The sequence below is a fragment of the Pan paniscus genome, chromosome 7 (genome assembly GCF_029289425.2).
Source record: "Pan paniscus chromosome 7, NHGRI_mPanPan1-v2.0_pri, whole genome shotgun sequence".
In the NCBI taxonomy this organism is placed as follows: domain Eukaryota; kingdom Metazoa; phylum Chordata; class Mammalia; order Primates; family Hominidae; genus Pan; species Pan paniscus.
In genome coordinates, this window is record NC_073256.2 from 137,006,939 (window position 1) to 137,028,390 (window position 21,452).

At 39.1% G+C, this 21,452-nt stretch overlaps 1 protein-coding gene across 16 annotated transcripts in view; it reads right to left on the reverse strand.

The window, feature by feature from the left end:
- Positions 1–21,452, reverse strand: part of ENPP2 (ectonucleotide pyrophosphatase/phosphodiesterase 2) — a 116,660-nt gene that overhangs the window by 23,023 nt on the left and 72,185 nt on the right. For 4 of the 16 annotated variants that reach the window (XM_063606471.1, XM_063606466.1, XM_063606469.1 and 1 more), the window contains exons 10-20: positions 21,279–21,344; positions 20,560–20,632; positions 15,759–15,914; positions 13,657–13,765; positions 10,421–10,546; positions 6,957–6,988; positions 6,085–6,212; positions 3,874–3,961; positions 3,629–3,716; positions 2,340–2,512; positions 16–67 (exon numbers count right to left, since the gene is read on the reverse strand). In XM_063606471.1, coding sequence (XP_063462541.1) covers positions 16–67; positions 2,340–2,512; positions 3,629–3,716; positions 3,874–3,961; positions 6,085–6,212; positions 6,957–6,988; positions 10,421–10,546; positions 13,657–13,765; positions 15,759–15,914; positions 20,560–20,632; positions 21,279–21,344 — 1,091 coding nt within the window. Of the gene's footprint in view, positions 1–15; positions 68–2,327; positions 2,513–3,628; positions 3,717–3,873; positions 3,962–6,084; positions 6,213–6,956; positions 6,989–10,420; positions 10,547–13,656; positions 13,766–15,758; positions 15,915–20,559; positions 20,633–21,278; positions 21,345–21,452 lie in introns of all 16 variants that reach the window. The other 12 variants (XM_063606470.1, XM_063606465.1, XM_063606463.1 and 9 more) reach the window with 3 other exon arrangements.

Below are 21,452 nucleotides of genomic sequence, written 5' to 3' on the forward strand. Positions count from 1 at the left end.
GCAACAACCCCTTACCTTCTGTAGACCCTTTTGTATGAAGCCGTTTGTTGAGTTCATCCAACTTGTTCTTCATGTGTGAAAACCAGTAAAGGAAAAAAGAAAGCAAATCAGAAATGTTCTTTCCCTCTGTGCCCTTCTGTCGACTTAGCACCCTGCTAAATTCAAAAGCGAACTCTAAACTCCATCTATATCATACATTCTTTCGAGGAATTACTATTTTCTCTCAAACTGACATTCTGGGCTCCACCTCTAGCAGTTCTATGTTTGTAAGCACCTTCTTCAGTCTCTGTTTCCTTCCTTAAAACTGTGGATAGTCACCACAGTACCAATTTCCCATGTGGGTACTGATGATGACTTGGGCATATATGTGTAAGTTAATTAGGATAGCGCCTAAATGTTTCAGATTAATCTCTAGGCACACTGAAGTGATTCCCAAACTAATTTATGAAATCACTTTTCACCAAAGCTAAAATGTAATGACTCAGCAATTCTGAAACATCATGAGTCAGCAACTCTACCCTTCACTGTATACCCTAGCATATGCGTGCAAGAAGACATTTCCAGTAATGTCTGTGGCAACATTGTTGTAAGAGCTAACATTTGCAAATTACTAAATGTTCTCAAGTAGGAAAATGAAAAAAAATTCTTATGGTACATTTATATAATTAAATATTAACTACTGTATTAGCAGTAAAAATAAGTGAGCTAAAACTTCATGTACTAATATACATTAAGTCTCAAAAACATAATGATAAAATAATTGCAGGATACATATAGTATAATAGCATTTATTAAAAATTTTATAACATGCAAAACTATAGTATAGGTTATTTTAGGAAACTACACAAAAGATTACTTCATACATTATTTAATAGATATATAAGGCCAGGCACAGTGGCTCACGCCTGTAATCCCAACATATTGGGAGGCCAAGGCGGGTGGATCAGCTGAATCAGGAGTTGAAGACCAGCCTGGCCAACATAGTGAAACCCCGTCTCTACTAAAACTACAAAAATTATCCAGGCATGGTGGCAGGAGCCTGTAATCCCAGCTACTCAGGAGGCTGAGGCAGGAGAATCACTTGAACTCAGGAGGCAGAGGTTGCAGTAAGCCGAGATCACACTACTGCACTCCAGCCTGGGCAACAGAACGAGACTCCATCTCAAAAAAAAAAAAAAAAGAAAGAAAACCTGTCCAAGCATAGTGTGTGGGGGTAGTCTCTGTTTGCACCACCACCGCATCCTTGTTGCACCCTCCCACACCCTGTGGCCTGGCTCTGTGGCCTGGGACGCTGACCTCTAGGGATGGCATCAAAGAGCAAACTTGCCCTGTGGCTCCCTGTTGGGCTCTACCAAGGGGAAACATGTGAATGGAAGTACAGGGGAGGAAGATGATGGTAGCACTCCCCTATCTGGGAGTGCTCCCTGCTGGGTTGCAATGAACAAGCTGCACTCATTGGCCAAATACAATAGTTCCTTCCTATTCGGCTGTCTCTCCATGTTTTGGAAACTTACTCCTTCCCCTCACCCTTTAAACCTTAGAAGGTACTATGCGAACCCCAGGGCACTTCGTCACTCCTCATTGACTTCCATCCACCCTGCTCAGCCTTGGTAAATTACTCATTAAACATGACTGAAACAATTCCTTTAAACTCTCTTTTTTTTTCTTTTCCTTTTTTTTTTTTTTTGAGTCAGAGTCTCACTCCGTCTTCCAGGCTGGAGTGTGGTGACACAATCCCGGCTCACTGCAACCTCTGCCTCAAGCGATTCTCCCACCTCAGCCTCCCAGCGCCACCATGCCCGGCTAATTTTTTTGTGTTTTTAGTAGAGACAGGGTTTCACCATGTTGACCAAGCTGGTCTGGAACTCCTGACCTCAAATCATCCACCCATCTCAGCCTCCCAAAGTGCTGGGATTATAGGCGTGAGCCACTACACCTGGCCTAAACTCTCTTTCAAAACCTCTTCTATATGGGCCACCTGTCTCCCATCGGGACCATCACTAATAGACATGTGATCCACAGTTGAAGAAAACAGAAAAAGATTTTGGTTGAGAACTGTGACTGCACAGAATAGCAACATGAATTCTACTTTTTGTCTTTCATGGTCTATACCTGTGCTATTCAATATGGTAGCCACAAGCCACATAGGGCTCTTTAATTATAAAGTAATGAAATAAAAATTTGAGTTCCTCAGTCACACTAGCCAGTAGCTACCATTTTGGACAGCATAATTATAGACCATGTCCATTGTCACAGAAAGTTCTATGGGCAGGCACTGTTAGCCACCCAACAAACTTCTCCATAATAAACATAAAGATTATTTCTACCTTTGGCTCTACCTTATCATCACAAGTGCAGCCCAGGTCAAAATCAGACTGAAGGTACATAATCCCTGGATAATTGGGTCTGGTAACTTCCTCTGGCATGGTTGGCCTGAAGGTATTAGTGCGCAGGAGATGATTCAAACTTCCATGGGTCCCATTATTAGGAGCTGGCTTCAATCCCAGGAGATCTAATGAAAATTAAGAAAAGGAGGCAGGTGCTTCTTACATTATTTTGATGAGATATGGTAAGATTTAAAACCCTTCACCTTCTATGGGTCTGAAAACTGTGAACACAAATCAGAATTGGACAAAACCAAATGTAGATGGCAGGCACCCCCTCCTTACCTCCTGAACCATTCTGGACTAACAACATCTTGCCACAGCTTTCTGAAATACCCAAGTTCATTGCCTGACCATGAATAGAGAGAGAGAGAGATTCCCAGAAAGAAAGAGTGAAGGAACAAGCCCTTGATTAACTATTGCCTGTATCTGCGATAGTTACAACCCAAGAGTGATCAATGTCAGTATCACTTTTTTCTGCACTTCTCTGGGACTATTTAATTCCATGTTTTGAAATGAGACTTATAATCAATAACTAACTAGAAGTCTGCCCTCTAATGACTCCACAGAAGTTTGGGGACATGAGGAGGCTTTGGCCCTGTCCCCTGAAGTGCCACTGAGCAATGAACAGGCTGATTTCATAGCAAGTGAATGGTTGCCAAGCGCGTATTCAGTAACTTGCTTGAGCTCAGAGGCAGGACAGGGGAGAGCTAGCAGCCAAGATGGGAAAAGAACCCAGGAGACCCAACTTGCAGACTCCCCCTCTAACCACCAGACTGGCACTCCCTTACTAAATAGGAAAAGTTGTCCTCATTCAGCAACTAGAAGTTCAAGGAAGAAAAATAATTAAGAGCACATAAATAGCTGGCCAGGATGCAAGCTGGCAACATTTTTAACTGGGCTGCAATGCGAGAGATGGAGGTGGAGGGGACTCTGTGCAGAACTCTTGCTTCATCAGGTCTCTGACCAGTGGTGTCAAACTGTAATGCTATGTTAGTCCAGCCAGAGGCTGCCAACAGCAACACTATGAAAACGCCCCATTAGTCAACTGTTGAAGGAAGACAAAGAAGCCTTAGAAGGGGATAATATTCTGTCTTTGAACCAATGGGCAAGTTACAACCTTTTGTGGGGAAGAGGAGGTAGTCCCAGAAAATAGACACCTCATTTCTTTCTCTGACATTGAGAAAGATCATATATACTAACTAAAGATTGTTTCAATGGTTTTGATTAAACGAGTGACTTACCACACATAACATTGTAAAGTTCAATGTTTTCGAATGGAGGCACTTTAGTCTTGTACTTAAATGTTGGGCCATAACCTACAAAAACAGTCTTCCAAAAGAAAAGAAAAACAAAAACAGTTAAGCATTGTTAGGTAGGAACCCTTCCTCTATTTATGAATACTGTACAACTTCACTCACACCACCATTACTTATCGTTTCGAAGAACCACTAAAACACAATTTCAATTCACAGTTCTGCCATCATACCTGCATGCTGTTGACCTTGTTATCAAATCCGTGATCTCCCTGGAAAAAGCATTTTCCTGATGGTTTCTTATAAACATCCAAAGGTTTCCTAAATTGAAACAATTTCATGATTAGTTAGAATTTCTCATGAAATTACTTTGATAAAAAGGTAATTTCAGGGTACAAAGAATATCTAAGAAGGGGCTTTTGAAAGTTTATTTGTCTCTATTTTAATTGCATTCTTCTTGTGATGATGAAAAGAGGATCCTATGCATTTCTCCAAGTGACTTTTCTTTGACAGTTATTGCAGGATAAATGGCGACCTGTGAACTGAAGTCACGATGCCCTCCTTGGAGCTCGTGCTTACACCAAGTAGGGCACTTGTCAAAAGTCATGCTCTGCCTGTCTAGGTGCTTCGCTAGCTCTGAGACTGTAAGATTCTCGACTCTAGGACCATGTTTGTCTGGTTCACTTCTATGTACCCCTCCCTAGGGTCAGTGTCAAGACATAGTTGGCACTTTAAAAAAATGTGATCTCACCTATTATATACCCATAATAATTTAAAATTTAAAATAAAATAAATTTGTGATGTTTAAACAATGAATGGAGATCTATATTCTATAAAAATATTTGCATGCAAATTTATCTATCAATATACAATACAACTAGAGTACAACTAAGCAGCCAACTTAACAGTAATCATGACATATCTGACAAAAGCATGGTCTCACCTAGACAATATCTCTATTTAGAAACAGAAAACAGAAATACTGCTCTCTAGACATCAAGACCATCTGATCTTTCCTTTTGTGACAGAAGACACCTTTTGCAAAAGTGTCATGTGACCCTTTTCCAAAATAGCTTTCATGTTAATTTAATACAAATATTTCCTAAGTACCTATGGGTATATAGCACTGAAAGTGCTTTGGGAAAACAAAAAATCTAACATACGGGTCTCCACCCTTGGAATAATAAGGGCTTGGGATAATAAGACATATGCATACAATACCTCAACAATGCAAGATGAGTTAAATTTAAAAGATGCATTGTTAACCAACATGCCTGGTTTTGGGCTACACTAATTTGCCCAACTGTCATCATCTTTCACTTAACTTCTACTCAGCTCCCATGTTTTTGCCATATGAACCTACTACCTGCGCCAGTGTGACCCCTTCCAAGCTGCCCCATACATAAAAGGTCCTTCAGGAGCACATACCGGGCCAGTTAATCTCAGTTACATCCCAATTAATTTACCGGGCCAGTAAATTCTCCATGAGGATTTCCCACAACTGTTTTAGAAGACTCCAATAATTCCTGTTCTTCGTACATCTTTCTTCATAATCCCACATATCTAACTCTAAGTACACCCTGGAAAATTACAGCATGATATTTATGTATCTGTCAAATGTGTCTCTCTAAACATCCCATACTGATACAAGTTTCTAGAGTTCTAAGTTCTTCTTAGAACTTAGAGTTTCTAAATATTTTCTTGTTATCTTCTTTCTCTTGCAAACTAGTACCCAGCTAGAGTACATGTGGCAGTTGTTCAATTATTGAGATAGACAAATTCACAGTGCTTTTCTTAAGTAGAAAGTTGGAGCAAGAGTGAGTGGGAACAGCTACTTCCAGGTCTGTGTGAAAATGGATAAATCCTTAATAATTAACTCATTGGAAGTTGTTAGAGCCTCCAGACATGTCCTAGACCACATTCAAAAGCAAGGAACATTCTCTTCAACATTGGAGAGTGTTTTGTAGTTCAATAGAAGGCAAACATTGGGAATATTTAAAGCAATGTAAAAAGTGCCCACAATAACAGAGTTTTTAACATTAACAACATTTTCTAAAGTCCTCTATAAATATTGCTACAAGCAAAGTCTCAACAACCAAGATCAAATCAGCCCAATACACTAAGGCAAGCTCCCATTTATACTTTTGACTTACTCAAGTAGTAAGAATAGAGCTTAGAATGTAAATTCAAAGGATGAAAGAGACACACACACACACACAGAGATGCACTGACAGACTGCAAAGAGACACCACAATGCTGAGACCCAGAACATAGAGATATATTATCTCAGCACTGATGGTTTATGTAGCCCACAAAATCTTTGGAAACAGTGAGATTTCCAATTGATATTTCTTTCAGTGATGACTAAGGATGATAAAATATTTCCAGTTGCCAAAGGGGTGGTTGTGGAAATGAGAAACAGAAATAGCCCATATACCAGTTACCTTGCAACATGCCATCTGCGTTCCACCAATAAATGGATATCCTCAATTCTCCTGTTGTTGGCATAGTGCAAACGTTTGGGAAGGTGCTGTTTCAAGTAAGGCTTAAAGTGCTGATCTGGTTTTTTACACTGAAATAGAAATGGAAATCAGACTTCAGATGGAATGTCTTTTGGAAAAATTCTTACAAATTCTCTCTCTAGAAAGCTGAAGGAGATTTTAAGCCTAACCAAAGGTTAGTGAGTGAATAAATGAAATTTGTTTCTATTAAATAATGTACGCTGAAAACAAATAGATTCAAAAGAGATTAAGTAACCTTGGAGATGATATGACAGGCTATCTGAGGACAGTTAGGAATTTTAAGATGCATTCCTGGCTTGTGAGACCATCGCTAAGAGCAATTCACACTCCAAGGCCTTTCCCAACTCCTTCAAGTCAAGCAGTTGGGGGTGGGGTGTCGGTGGGAGGGGAGGAGCACATGGGTTTAGGCTTATCTGATTAGATGCTCTTGTACCACTAAGGTCGCTACCCAGCATCCGGGAACAATGGAGCAGAGTGGGTGGGCAGTTCTGGTTCAGGGAAAGTAAAGATTTGTTTAATCATGAATGAATACTTTTCAGTTCTAATGGAAGGATCAGATATTCTCCATTTGTATCATTGCCAAGAACATTAGGGAGCCTGCAGCTGACCACAGGCCAGAAGTTTTGAAAGCTCTTAAGGAAACAAATATACAGGATGGCAGGGCAGTGAGGAAAGTGTTCCTCCCACACCCACCCACCCCCCGCCCCGCACCGGGGGAGGCACACACAGGAGGGAGGCTGCTCCAGGGGCAGAGGCCTGGGCAGGGCAGAGGCGGGACAACTGGCAACACTTACCGTGAGATTGGCAATAATGGCTTTGGGGTCATCTGTTCAAAGAGAGGAGAAAGATTTCAAAAGAAATAACAATCATTACCAAGAGAAATCATTTTTGCAGCAAGATACTCAATTCTTTCTCCTTCCATCCCACAGAAGACTATCACTTTAGTGTTTTGTTTGAAAGATAAATAATTGTGTAGGGGTATTTAACATTTCAGTCATTGACATGCAGCTAAGCAAGTGGAACAAATCCTATAGTAAACTGCCCTCCTAGGTCCAGTTCTGCTCTTCTGGAGGGAATTCCTCCTTCCATAGCACCAGGATACTGCTAGGTAAATTGCTTCTTGTTTTAAGTTCCCCCTAATGGTTCCCCCTGAGACATAATTTATTTGCAGTTTGACCTCAGGAACTAAACTGGGCATTTGGGGCTTTTAATGTAACTTCTTATTTATCTGCAGATTTTTGAAACAAGTCTTCACCCACTTTAAGTTGAAACTTCTAATCCATTGAGTTATTTTTTTAAAAGGGAGTTTGTTTCCCTATTTATATCCTGGGTGTAATTACACAGGTAGCTGCACCTCTCCAGCCATAGACACACACGTGCATGCACCTCCTTTATTTTCAATAGCATCAAGTAAAAGATTTTAGTCAATACTCTGAACTAGCTAAAAGCAAAATTATGTAAATGATGGCTGTGCATAAACTGTGGACAGGATTATATTATCTGAAGCTCCCCTTTTGGGCGGAATGTGGGGAGAAAGAGGAGATTGTAGGTTGCTTGGATTTTGTTTTGTTTTCAGGAAGTTTGCTTCAGTATGTTATTACAGAATCAGCAGAAAAGGAAAGTGGTGTTCAGAAGAGATAGCAACTATCATGAGGCAGCCCTCCCTGGCATCTAAATACCAGTGGAGCAGGCCTTATCTGTGTCACGTGCTGCTGCATCCCTGGGCCTGTTCAGAGTAGACACTCAATATACATTTGTTAATAAATATTTGTTCATATTTGTTAAAAATGTATGAATAAACTTGCCTTGGGATATAAATATACAGACTCCAAAGTCTATTTTCAGAATCTTAGCTCTAAAGCTTGAAATCCGAAACTAAAATGTGTATTCCATTGGCCTTAATTGCATCTCTTACTAGAAGGCAAATAAGTAATAATGTAATAATAATAGCCCGAATAGATTTCATACTATGTGCCTGTCTTTCTATAAGAGCTCTGCAGGTGGCCGGGTACAGTGGCGCATGCCTGTAATCCCAGCACTTTGAGAGGCAGAGGTGGGTGGATCACAAGTTCAGGAGATCGAGACCATCCTGGCTAACATGGTGAAATCCCATCTCTACTAAAAATACAAAAAATTAGCCAGGATTGGTGGCATGTGCCTGTAGTCCCAGCTACTTGGGAAGCTGAGGCAGGAGAATTGCTTGAACCCAGGAGGCAGAGGTTGCAGTGAGCCAAGTTGGAGCCACTGCACTCCAGCCTGGGCAACAGAACAAAACTCCGCCTCAAAAAAAAAAAAAAAAAAAAAAAGAGCTTTGCAGGCACTTTCTCTCTGGTCATTCACAATAACCCTGGGAGGTAAATGCTGTTCAAATCCTCACTAAGCCAATGGGTTTTCAGAAGGAGGAGGAGTTGGCACTCTGACACTCAAGCAACCTGATTGAGCAAGCCAGGCCTCATAAATCATATTCCTCAAAGGGACGAAACAGAGTAAGTTCATGGTCTTTGACAATGAAGAGAAGTAAATAGCATGTACTCAGATAAGTCCCAGAGAATTACTAGGAATATCCAATGCCTGAGTCCATGCTGGGGACGTCGATCCTTCAATTCTGAAGAACTCAGTCTTTGCAGGCTAACAGTCCTCATTTTGTGTGAAGAAAGGGCGGTGGTTCAGCTAATCTGGCTTCAAATCTCAGATCTGCAACTTACTAACCATCATCCTCGAAGCTAGTTCCCTCACCCCTCTCTGAGCCTCGATTTCTACTGACTATAAAAGGGATAGTGATACTTATCACACAATGCTATTAAAAGGATTAAATAAGAGTGTGTGTGTATGTGTGTGTGTGTCTATCTGAAATAGTGGTATGACTAAGACATCATCATCATATCCAACCTTTATATAGCTTTGACTATGTGCTAAGCACTGATCTAAATTATGTAAACACAATCTCTTGTTTAATCTTCCTAACAATCCTTACTTTGCAGATGAGGAAGCAGAGGTACAGGGCGTCACATGGTGAGTACCGAGCAGAGCTGAGATATGAACCCAGACATCTGTGCCTGTCACCACCCCATGCTACTGTCTCCCACAAAATGAAACCACATTGGAAAGTGTTTTTGTAAAGTACAAAAATTTTTATCATTGATAGTTATGATTTCATGGGCCATGAGAAGGTTTTTTTTTCTCCTCCAAACCAACCTCCCCATTACATGTACTAATGTCAGAAATACTGTTAAAAATAGAGAAAATCTTTTTTGCATAGCCCTGAAGTGCAAATACTAAAATCGAGGGGTGCCATAGTGACTGCATCCAGTCTATGCGAGGGCAGAAAAGGGAGGACACAGGGACAGGAAAGGTCATGGAGGAGAGAGGGCAGAAACACCCACATTTTGTTTATTTCACAACATGGTCTGGAGCTGACCCTGGAACAGTTCCAGTTGTGTTGACTCAGGAACATAATTAGGGAAAAACTTAATTTTCCAAAGCTGTAAGGTTGGTGTCAATGGTTTCTTATTCCCAAGGCTAAAAACTCTAAAGAATTTTTTTTTCAAAGTGCAGCATAACCCCAAGAAAACTATGGACTTCTCAAAAGCTAGGTAGACAGCACCTAAAAATCTTAGTCCACAAATTAAGTTTGTATCAGTGGTAGATCATAACATGAACATGTAAAACATAAGTGACAAGATTATTCCTGTTTATTTTTATTTCTAATCTTTCAGGACAGCTGCCACTTCCCAAGGGCTTAATATCTTTTCCTACTAGGTTCTACCAATCACTTTTACAAAGAGAATGGACTCTGTTCCACAAGGCTCCTAGGAACCCCCACAGTCCAAATGTGGTTCTGCCAGCCCTTACATAGACCCTCTAGTTTCATCTATAAAAAGGATCAGCCTGAATTTCTTATTGAAAAAATTCTTATCTTATAAACTTCTGTTTACGGTCATGAATATGCTTCAAACTAAGTGCAATTTCCACATAATAAGAATGAGAGCAAATATTTATATAATGCTACTATGTGCCAGGAACCACTCTAAGCAATATGCATAGATTAATTTCTACAGATAGCTGCTAGCATTTATCATCCCCATTTTTCAGATGAAAAAACTGAGGCTTAGAGTCTAAATGACTTATTTAAGGTCACTCAGCTAAGCGGTAGCAGAGCCAGAATTTTTACCCAAGTATTTCAGCTTTAGAAAACAAGCCCTTACCTATTCCATTGTATTACCACTCTAACCACTTAATATTTTAAGAATCAACTTACATTTAGCATTGTTGCTAAATTTGGATCGAATTCTTCCTAGAGTTCCAGGCACTAAAGTAATATCATCCACATTAGTTAGGTAATTACTCAAGAACTCAGTTCTATCACACGTGACATCTTCCATTCCTATGGGGAGGGAGAAAAAGAATATTTTCAGGCAAGATTAAAATGAAAATCTTAACATAGACACTAAAGATAACATCCAGGCATCTCTTTAGTTAGTTTTCAGTAACTTAATGGGAAGAGCCCTGACTTTTGAGATTTTTGTATTTGACTTTAAATGGTTTAAGGCTTCTCTGTATAATCTTTTCTCTAGACTTTTACTTAGCCATATCATCTTGCAAGCACTAGAAGGTTGAAAGTGCATTACCTCAATTACATTTTAAGTCACTCAGCCAGAATAGCAAGACAAAGGAAGTCACCATGATTTAAACAACAACAACAACAAACATAATTATTGACAGAGTCTTTATGAAAAAGATCTATTCTTTAAAAAAAAAAAAAAAAAAAAGAAACCCTAGGTTGCATCAAACTCTTCCCAGCTGGAGGTGGTATAAATGGAATATACAGTTCTGTGTCTCTTTTACAAAATGTCATTTTCCAACTCTCTAATATATCTCCTGTCTTGAGTACATAATCACCAGTCCTCACTGTCTCCACTGGTGGCCTTGGATGTTACTGACAAAACAATACTGGCAACAAGAGATGAGAAAGAAAAATGTCAGTTCCAATGACCACCCAAACTGAAAAACAAAATAACATTGAAAACAAGTTGTAAACAATGTAATTAGTCAGAACTGAAAGCTAGCAACTAAAGCAAGAAGGTTCTAGGTAGGGAATTTTTTTAAACAACAAATATTTCTCCTCCACCCCAAGATTTGTTGTGTGTCCCCATCAAGGAAAATTCTTTTATTAAAATGCTTTTATTTAAAACATTGTTGTAAACTCAAATCTTAGCATCATAGACTATGGAGGCTACTAGAGATCTTATTGAAATGTATGAGATGACCTGGAACATTTTAATATATTGCTCAGTACAATTCAATATGTACATATTCTCTAACAGGGAAAATAACCCTGTTGGAGAATACTCATATATTTATATCCTGTAAAGGATGCCCAAAGGTTTTAAAATAAGGAAATACAACCCAGAGTACCCCAGATCTGGTAAAATTCAAATAATCACCTCCCAGGATCCCAGATCCAGAACCTTCCCTTGTTTAATACAAATTGGAATGAAATGCAAGAAAAACCACACAGCATAAGGATTATATATCTTGCACTTTAACAGTTAAACCCTTAGGAAGAAAAATAGAGCAATGAAGAGCTACTATGTTTTAGTACAATGTTAGCGCGGGAAGGGAAAGTCCCCAAATACCTACTAATAGAGGGCTGAAAGTCTTCCCCATTTGTTATATTTCTAGGAAGTCCCTTATGCCACCCCAAATGTGAGCAATCTCCCTTACTTTTGAAGTCCATCAGGCACTATGCTAAGTGCTCCTCAAGCGTCATCAGCCTTCACTCTGCAGACTAACTTTGTGGAGGGGTGTTAATGTTCTCGCCTGACAGATGAGGAAACTGAGACTTGGAGAGGCCACAAAAGGTGTATAGTGTCATATAGCTGTTAAATGACACAGTGCAATTTGAACTCCACTAAAATTCATTATGACTCCAAAGACCATGCCCTAAAACACTAAACCATACCATCTTTTAAGAGAGAGGTGCTGTACACTTTGGGAGGCCAAGGCAGGCAGATCACCTGAGGCCAGGACTTCGAGACCGGCCTGGCCAACATGGTGAAAGCCCATCTCTACTGAAAATACAAAATTTAGCCGGGCCTGGTGGCAGGTGCCTGTAATCCCTACTGAGGCTACTGAGGCAGGAGAATCACTTGAATCCGGAAGGTGGAGGTTGCAGTGAGCGAGATTGCACCATTGCATTCCACCTTGGGCGATGAGAGTGAAACTCTATCTCAAAAAAAAAAAAAAAAAAAAAGAAGAAGAAGTGCTGTAGTTGTCCCAAACCAAATGGATCTACTCATCTTGGAAGCCTACACACTGACAAGCCAAGGTTTTAACCTATCCATGACCTTTACAATGCCTCAGCACATGATTCATTGGGACCCTTCTACTTAGACGTCTGGCTCCAGCATGTGAGCAAATGCTCTTGACACCTCTGGGCAACTTAAATTGAATCAGCTGTGACACATGCTCCAACTTCTCTGACCTGTGTGTAGCTCTCCACTAAGCCGAATGCATGGAGCATGACTTCGCAAAGGGTTACATCTAGCCCACTCAAGAGGAGAAAGCTAATCCCTTTGGCTTTTTTTTTTTTTTTTTTTCTAATTTCTCATAGATCTTCTAGGACATTCTGGAAAGACCTTCAGGACCAGAGCTAGGGAGATTTGCCTACCATTCTTAACAGAACTGCCAAAGAGTCAGCCAATTTTCATCCTCCAAACTCCACTAGAAGGGAGAAGCCCCAAATTCCAATGCTACTGTTTCAATCTAATAGTTCCGGATTACAGGAGATACCCTCTAGAACTCAGTCTGCATGTCTCTGAGCCCCCACCCCCTGCACAGCTCTACAGTCATATAATGTTTATGATGCTCTTGATCTCTTCAAAGAATTGGTCATAAATTTTTCTACTTCATAAAGTGATTTAGAAAAACTACTTCCTATAATGCTTCTTCCTCTCTTTAACAGTCATCTGAATTACAGCAGGGCCTTCCGGTTTGGACCTTGACTTCCCTCAGTGGATTCGGGGAAATGATTTGACTTACACGCCACTTCTTTGACAAGAATCCCATATCTCTGCTTCTTTATCATATTTAGATGATTTTTTAACCATATAAACTCCATGGGCTCGTTTTGGGGATGTGGCTGGCAGGGATAGGAGATTATCACCTGATATGTCACATTCACAGAAGAAGCTATTAATGTCACAAGGAAACTGTCTGTGTTGCTTTAACGAGAGACAGATTTTTGTAGAAAGGTCTTTCCTGCAAATAACAGAAATATATAAGAAGTCCCAGCTTTTGATCAAAATGAACCCAGGGATCTCTCAGGTCATCTCATACTTTTCAATCATGGCCTGATTTCTATCCCCATCTTAAAGAAAGCAGGGATGAGGTTAAGAATGGAGTCTTGGCTTCTAAGGGCAAGAATTCTTTTCCTCAATATGATCAGAAACATTATCCATCTATCCTATTAGCAAAGAAAAAACAAAGCTTTACCATGGTCTCCGACAAAGATGACATTGACACACCGATGCAGTTTTAGTTGTTTCAGTCCATCCATTAATTGCCCCACAATTTTGTCGATTTCCCTCAGAGGATTTGTCATCTGGGAAAAAAAAGCAAGTTAGTCCCCACAGGGTTTTCTTTCTTTCCCTTTCAGTCTCTCATAGATCTACCCCTAGAACATTTTGGAAAGAAAACTTCCGGCCCAGAGGCAGAGCTTTGTCTGGGGAGATTTGCCTGCCATTCTTAATGGAAATCTGGTCTAAGCACGTTATATTTGTATCTTTTGACAGAATTAAAACCTCTCCTCATCCAATCCCTTTAAAGATTCTTTGATATAAAAATGTCAAAAATATTGTTAATGAAAATTCTTTAAGAGATAAAATCGACTTTCTAATATGTGACAGCATCCTTTAAATCCAAGAGTTTTGAGAGTAAACAGAAAGTCCCTAAGTGAAATCACATTAGATTTTGAACCATGGCAAGAAGATAGACACTAAGTGAATCCAAAGCTGTTCTGAGGTTAAAATCACAACGTTGCACTGGATAATAAATTAGAATATCATTAATACAATGAGATCCATCTTGTTCTAAGTAATTTAACTGTTGGCATCTGAAAGCAATAGATTCTTAACAGAAGAATCTATTCTAAGAAACAAGTTATTGCTTCTCACTTTAGTTCTTTCAAAGCTGATTTTGAGTGAAACAAGAATCTATAAGAGTCCTAACTTAAAAAGAAGTGAACCATGAGTTTGTTCTAGAAGGTTTCTTCTTTAACAAAATATGAAAACTCAATTCTTTTCTGAAGACCATTTCCAAAGCCTAAAAAACATTATCCATTTCTCATTTTCTTACTTCAAATGGAAGTTTCTAACAGCATGAATGTTCTCACATACTAGAGGCTCTCCGTCCCCCTTTCATCTTTAGCTGTGCAATGGGAAGATTTTTAAGAAACATCTGATCAGACAAAGAATAGAAAGATACAGGGAGTATATTTAGATGAATTTTATAGCTTAGCTAACAATCACATAAATATACCCAAGATGATTAAGATAAGAACAGAAAGGATGTGAATATCATTTTTACTCAGACACATAATATTATCTTCCACTAGCATCTTCTCAGATGAATCAAGACCTTTCCTCCTATTATTTCATTGGGAAATCAGGTGTAAACTTTTGTTTTTTTCTTCATGACGGGAGTCAGTATTTCAAGTCCTATTCCAAGGAGGAAGCCACAGTTGAAAGTTTCAGAAAGACATGTGCAGAATAATCAGAAGGGACTAACGGGTGTGGAACAAAGTGGTATTTGCTTCTGAGAAAATCATGCTCTCCTCGAAGATCTCTGTCTAGATAAAGAAATACCAAATGCACAACGTGTTTTGATCTTTGGCAATGACTTATTTTCCTTTACTCAGCAGGATGACTCAGGTAAAATCCAGAACCTACTTATTAGGGATCAGTTCAGAGCATCACAAATAAGATACTGCCTCAGAGGTATTCAAAGGTTTTAGGAAAAGCAACAACCGATAGGCTCTTCTGAACATACTGGGAAGAGTAGACATTACTTGTGGAAATTACATACAACTCTATCCGCCCATTATTTTCTCTGTCTTTCTGTCTTAGCTATTTCCTTCTCTACAACCTACACCTTTCCTGATCTCCGAAGGTACAGACCCCTAATCTAAGCCAACTTCCTATTGAGTTCTAATCCACATTGTCTTTAAGAATACCTCCTTTTACCTTGCAGGGTTGTTCTCAAGAACCAGGGCCACAAACCATGTGACTGATTCTGTGAATAAGTACAAACAAAACCAATCTTAATAGTCACTCCAGCCTAAATGTTAATACTAGTTTTAGGGCAACTAACTCGTAAAAAAAGGAAAAGACTTCTTTTTTTCCTGTCATGTTGAGTTCAGGCAGTCTTCACATCAGTGTTAACCTCTGAAGTACCACATTCTTCTGGACTCAAAGCCAAGGTCAATGCACCAGAGTTTTTCTAAAACTTGCTCAGCCGATTTTCCAACAAAGGCACTGAAGGCAACCTTCAATTCAGACCTGCCCGCCACAAAGCTTTGGAACAATAGATAAACTTACTTTGTCCTGACGAGTTTCCGCAGCATAATGATCCATCCTATGTATTTTTCTTCTTCTTTTCTTTGGAGGAGCAACTGGTCTTTCCTGTCTCCTCTTAGGGGCAACTTTCCTCTTAGGTCTCTTAGCCGGAGTAAAAGGTGAGCCATAACTACTCTCCTGTACTGGCGGATAGAGATGTCTGGACTCAGAAGTCGTCTGTCCCTCTGAGTCAGATATAAAGCTTACACTTTCCCATCTGGGATCAGCAGAGTCTCAGAATAACTAAGGCTCCTTAAGTGAGAAAAAATTGGAATGAGGGATGGATGATTAGAGGAACTCTATGGAGAGAAGCCTCCTAAATTGATGTTGATACTGTTGTCACAGCTTCTTCGCTGAGAACAAGAATCCAATTTAAGAAAATCTAGTCATGTGGGTTTCTTTTGGCTGATATTTATGGATGTATGGGAAGGTGGCATTAGACAAGCTCTGTATTCCATAACTCCTGCATTAGGGAGAGACTGGTCTTTGGTTATGAAAAGCTCTCCATTTATAAAGAACTAACTGAAAAGTAGGCTAAATACTAGCCACTTGGTCATTTCAAGAGGACAATGAGGTTCATGTAAGTGATTCCAATTCAGAATCTGACAAGTATCTTTCTGTTCATGTCAGCAACTATGTCAAAGCAACTGTCACCTTCATTGGCAAGGATCCAGTGAAAAATTTTAAAACCAAGGATGGAATGAAACATAAATAATAAGTAATCCTCCTTAATCATAAACGTACTCCCACAAATCAGGACTTTCAGCAGGAGAGAGAACTCACTGACAATTAAGGTTTTCACTATGGAGGAACTCTAAGTTAAAGTCCTTTTAAAATTAGGTAAAATCTAAAAAGTCATCAAAAAGTCATCTCTTTTTTGTCTTGGTATATACAGACCAAGAAAGAGTCTACTTATGCTCTTGCTATCAGAAACCTGCTTTTAAGGGGCATTGCATGCTATGGGTTTTGTTTTGAAAATCCAGAGAGCAGTGAAGTTGACACATAAACTGAAGATAACCTTTTGGGATTTCCAAATGCTGGAGGAAAAACAGGCCCCTGATTTGCTGATGGTGCAAAGGTGAATTAAAGCAGCAAGCCTTGCTGTCTACCTCACTGACTTCTCTCGGGGCGGGGGAATGTCTTGAGAGCCATTCAGATGCAGGAAGGGGCGGGAGGAGAAACAATGTTAGTGTATCCAAGAAGGGGAACATCTGCCATGCGATTTCACTGTTTCCAGGGCAAGCCACGGCAAAGGCACTTCTGTTTCTGTCTCATCCTCTCTCTCCACCAAAGCGATCAAAAGACACAGCCCCAAAGACTTTGGTTTTGTTTGTTTGTTTTTTAATGCTCCTAGTTTTAGGCAAATCTCCATAAGAAAAGCAGCAAAAGGAAAAGAGGATTTTCCGTTTCATGGTCACTGAATACATTCTGCTAGCGCTCAAGTCGGCCCATCAAACTCTATGCCATTTGCAAGAGACCTCAACATTCCAAAGACTCCAAAGGTGAGCCCTTCCAATTGCAGCAGGTTAGAGGAGCAGAAGAGTAGGGTTTAGTCAAACTGGGTTTTCATCCAGTGATTATATCACATGTATTTCCTTCTTCAAATGTTAGAGGTACATGAAAGCTAAGTTTTCACTGACCAGCCATACTTTAGCCTGAATTTAGAAATTTTAGCCTGAGGTTATTAAGAGGATGGGAGGTAGAGGTGCAAATTTCCCTGCATTTCAGGATACTTTGCCATCTGAAGGTAGAGACTAGCCAGCCAAAGCTCTGTCTGTAGGCCCGGAAGAGCAGCCGAACAAGGGGTCACAGAAAAAGCATAGAAGGTCAAAAAGAAAAAGATTGCGCCAATAATCAAAAGCAAGCATATTTTTGAACATTCACCATTACACTCTGAAACCAGGAGCGATACACCATTTCTTGAACTATTAACTCAATGTTTGGTCATCTCATTTAATAGCTTTTGAGAATCATCCTGAAAAAATGTGTACTCAAATATTTAGCAAATAAAGCACAAATTTCAACTGAATTCATCTTATTGTAGCATATAGCATTTTGGTAGTTAAAATCATTTCAATGAAATTTCAAATATAGGTTATTTTCTTATATGTAAAAGATATGTTACTGATTTTAAAATAATCTTTCAACTAGTATGTTATAATCTTTTCATGTATAATAAGTGTAAATGATGATATATAGGTAGGCATATAGGATACACAGGTGTATAAACCGATTAGCCTACAATAGAAGGGAATTTTTGCTGACTTGCTTTGGTTTCATGTTTTAAAAGTATAAACTATTTTGTTTTTCATTCAGTTAAAATAAGATTCCTAGAACCAGATGAGAAATAATTGAAATCTGAAAATATCCTTTGCCATATGAGAAGAAAATGACCAGGTTATCAGATTACCATTACTGAAGATATACTCCAAGATACCCAATTAAGAGTTTATCCAGTAGACATATGAAAATACCCTAGCTGCAAGAAGTAGTAATACTGAAAAAAACATAACATGAATACTTTCAACTCTTAATTCAAAGGCACTATAGGAAAAATCTCTGTTTATATATTTACGAGCAACCCTGGGCATAGAAAAATTATTATAGCAAATTAAAGCATCCTGTATCCCGCTTCATTTATTCCCTACTCAGTACTTTCAAAAAAACTTGTTTCTTAATTCACACAAACATATACTTTCATGCATTTAATTGTAACTGAACTACACCTATTAGAAACCCAAAGATGTTTATTGATTAAGAACATTTATCATTAAGCCATATAACTTTTAAGGTTTGAGTTATACCTCATCTGTATTATTAAAAGCCAAACTTTTGCCATAAAGAAAATGTTCGTATAATTTGAACATAGTTATTAACTGGCCACTTTGCTTATCTCCTGGACTGCAGGAGGGTTAAATGGTTCCATGGAAGGGAGTGTGCTCTGGGAGTCAAAAGTTCTGTGGTGCTATCTTCAAGTTCTCCACTTAGCAGCCAAGCGAAAGTACCGGAGTCCTACTTTTAAAAGGATGGCTATACCAATCCGTTTTGCCTACCCCACAGGTTCTTTGAGGGGATGCTATTACCCAAGAAGTCAAACTTTTAAGTAGGGAACATGGAACTGCTTAGGTGTTTTGTTTTGTTTTGTGAACATTTTGATAAAATGTGGTTCCTTTTGTTCCCTTTAGGTTAATCTCAAAGAAAGTCAATCTAAAAATAAAACAGCCATTCTTGCTTTGGTGTTCTTTACTGGCATCATGTATGCAGATGTTTATCTCATTTTATCATTTTAGTTTCACAATCATACAAGACGGGTTAAACTTCAAAGGGACAGAAAAAGAGCATCTGACTTATATAACTTCAGTGATTTAAGACTAAGAGTGGTTTTACGTAGCTATTAGTTACTAGTGCTTAAATAAATCACCTCTGAATTGATGTCAAAGCATTCAGAAACACTTATGACTCCTTGGTCACATGCTGCAAGTATTGTCAAAATACTTAAGTATTGTCAAAAATACTTAAACCAAGTATGTTTAACCAAGTATGTTTAAACCAAGATATGTTTACCTGTATTTCTAATTCATCTGAAAACAATGAACTTAATTATAGTCAGCAGTGTCCTATGGGTTACTAGGCTACTTAAATATTTAAAAATATTTAAAAGTTTAGATTTGCAAACTCCATCATATTTTTTACTATCTATGCTGAAAATGTGGGAACATTTCTAACCATTCCTTTCCCACCTTCTGAATTTGAAATTATACTGGACACTACCTCACAGATTGTCTTCCACAATGATGGCTGAGTGTTTGATAAAAATATGTCACCCTCAGCTGGGTGTGGTGGCTCACGCCTGCAATCCCAGCACTTTGGGAGGCCAAGGCTGGTGGATCACCTGAGGTCAGGAGTTAGAGACCAGCCTGGCACAACATGGCGGAAACCTGTCCCTACTAAAAATACAAAAATTAGCCGAGCATGGTGGTGCACGCCTGTAATCCCAGCTACTCGGGAGGCTGAGACAGGAGAATCACTTGAACCTGGGAGGTGGAGGTTGCAGTGAGCCAAGATCGCACCACTGCACTCCAGCCTAGGTGACGGAGCAAGACTCTGTCTCAAAAAAAAAAAAAAAAAAAAAAAGTCAGCCTGCTCTGCTAAGCAGATTCATTCAGTGGTATATTTTTCTCAAGAATTTATGTTACTTTGGGGGGTGATGACTATGTTCATATCTTGAATGTGGTGACAATTTCACAGTATATATACCTATGCCAAAATGTATTAAATTCAAAAGGGTCCATTACTATAACTTATGCCAAGTTGATTGTATTATATCTGCCAAGGTTATTGGAGCTGCTTAGCTGATCTACCCTCTCTAAACTGCCTAATCATTTCAAGGGTGCTGAAATTCATTTACAATGTTTTGCATTGCAGGTTTCATCTCAAGATTTTTTTCCATGCCTAGCCCATTGAAGGCAAATGCCAACTCTTCCGAATTATTCACCCTCCAACTGACGCCCACAAGGCTAGAACACACCCCATCTCCTGTTAACATCAAGTTTAGGATATATTATTATTTAAATATCAAATCAATCTGAAATGAAGCTCCTGTAACAGAAACAGGTCGTTTTAAGATTTTTTAAAAAATTTTTAGTCTTGTAGTTATTTGACTTTGCATAAACCATGTAGATACAAACATCCATCCAGACTTTATACAAATCCTGAAATAAAGTCAGTAGATCAGGTAGCCTAGGGCCACAGATTCTTCTCAGGCAGATGCTAAACCACTAACCTCAGGGCCGAAAGGGCCATATTTGTGTCCAGAGAAATCAGGTTGCTCAGAATAGAAGGCATAGACCGAAGGCCTATAAGAAAATTGGAAGGTTCAGAATCTCTCCTAAACCACATGTAACAAAAAATATCACATATTTTAAAAAAACGCATTTAAAAAAAAATGTTCTCAAGTTTAATTTATCCTTTAACTACTATTCATGTTAGCATGGAAAACTTTTTTTTTTTTCTGTTGCTTCTATGACCACCTCCACATCTGTGGTAACTGTCTGGAACCACCTTCAGGAATCAAAAGTCACAAAAGAAAACTTGAACCTGTACTCAGATCCTTGACCCTCAAGATAACAGAGCCTGGCGGTAATTCACATGGGCTGTGCAATCTGCAGCCTGAAACAACAACTAACTCCATTACAGAGAAGCGTCTCTCTTTATACTTCTGTAATCCTTGGGATGCTGCTGGTTCATTTATCAAAGCCAGAAACTTCCTTCAGCTCTGCTGTAGTGGACAGAATTAATAGCTGCAGTAATCCAAGTAATTAAATGGTCCCAATAACCAAAGTCTATTGTATCCTTCTTAGGGAAGTAACACTTAAGGCTAAGAACCACAAAACTTTTAATTCCAAACATTAGCTGTGCTTCTATTCCACAGTCTAGTGTTTCACGCAATTCTAAACTAAGATAGAAATGTACTGAAGAAAGAAGAAAGAGAGAAATAAATACCTCTCATTGTCTGGCAGGGTGAGCCACTGCAATATGGTTAATATTCTCCGCTCGTGAGGGATGACACTGGAGGGTAAAAGCAAGCAAAGCATGTTGTTAGGTTTCATTTCCACAAACTCAAGCCTGATGAGTGCTTGCTCTTGCACCCAGGCCAAATGCTCTCTATTTACCACC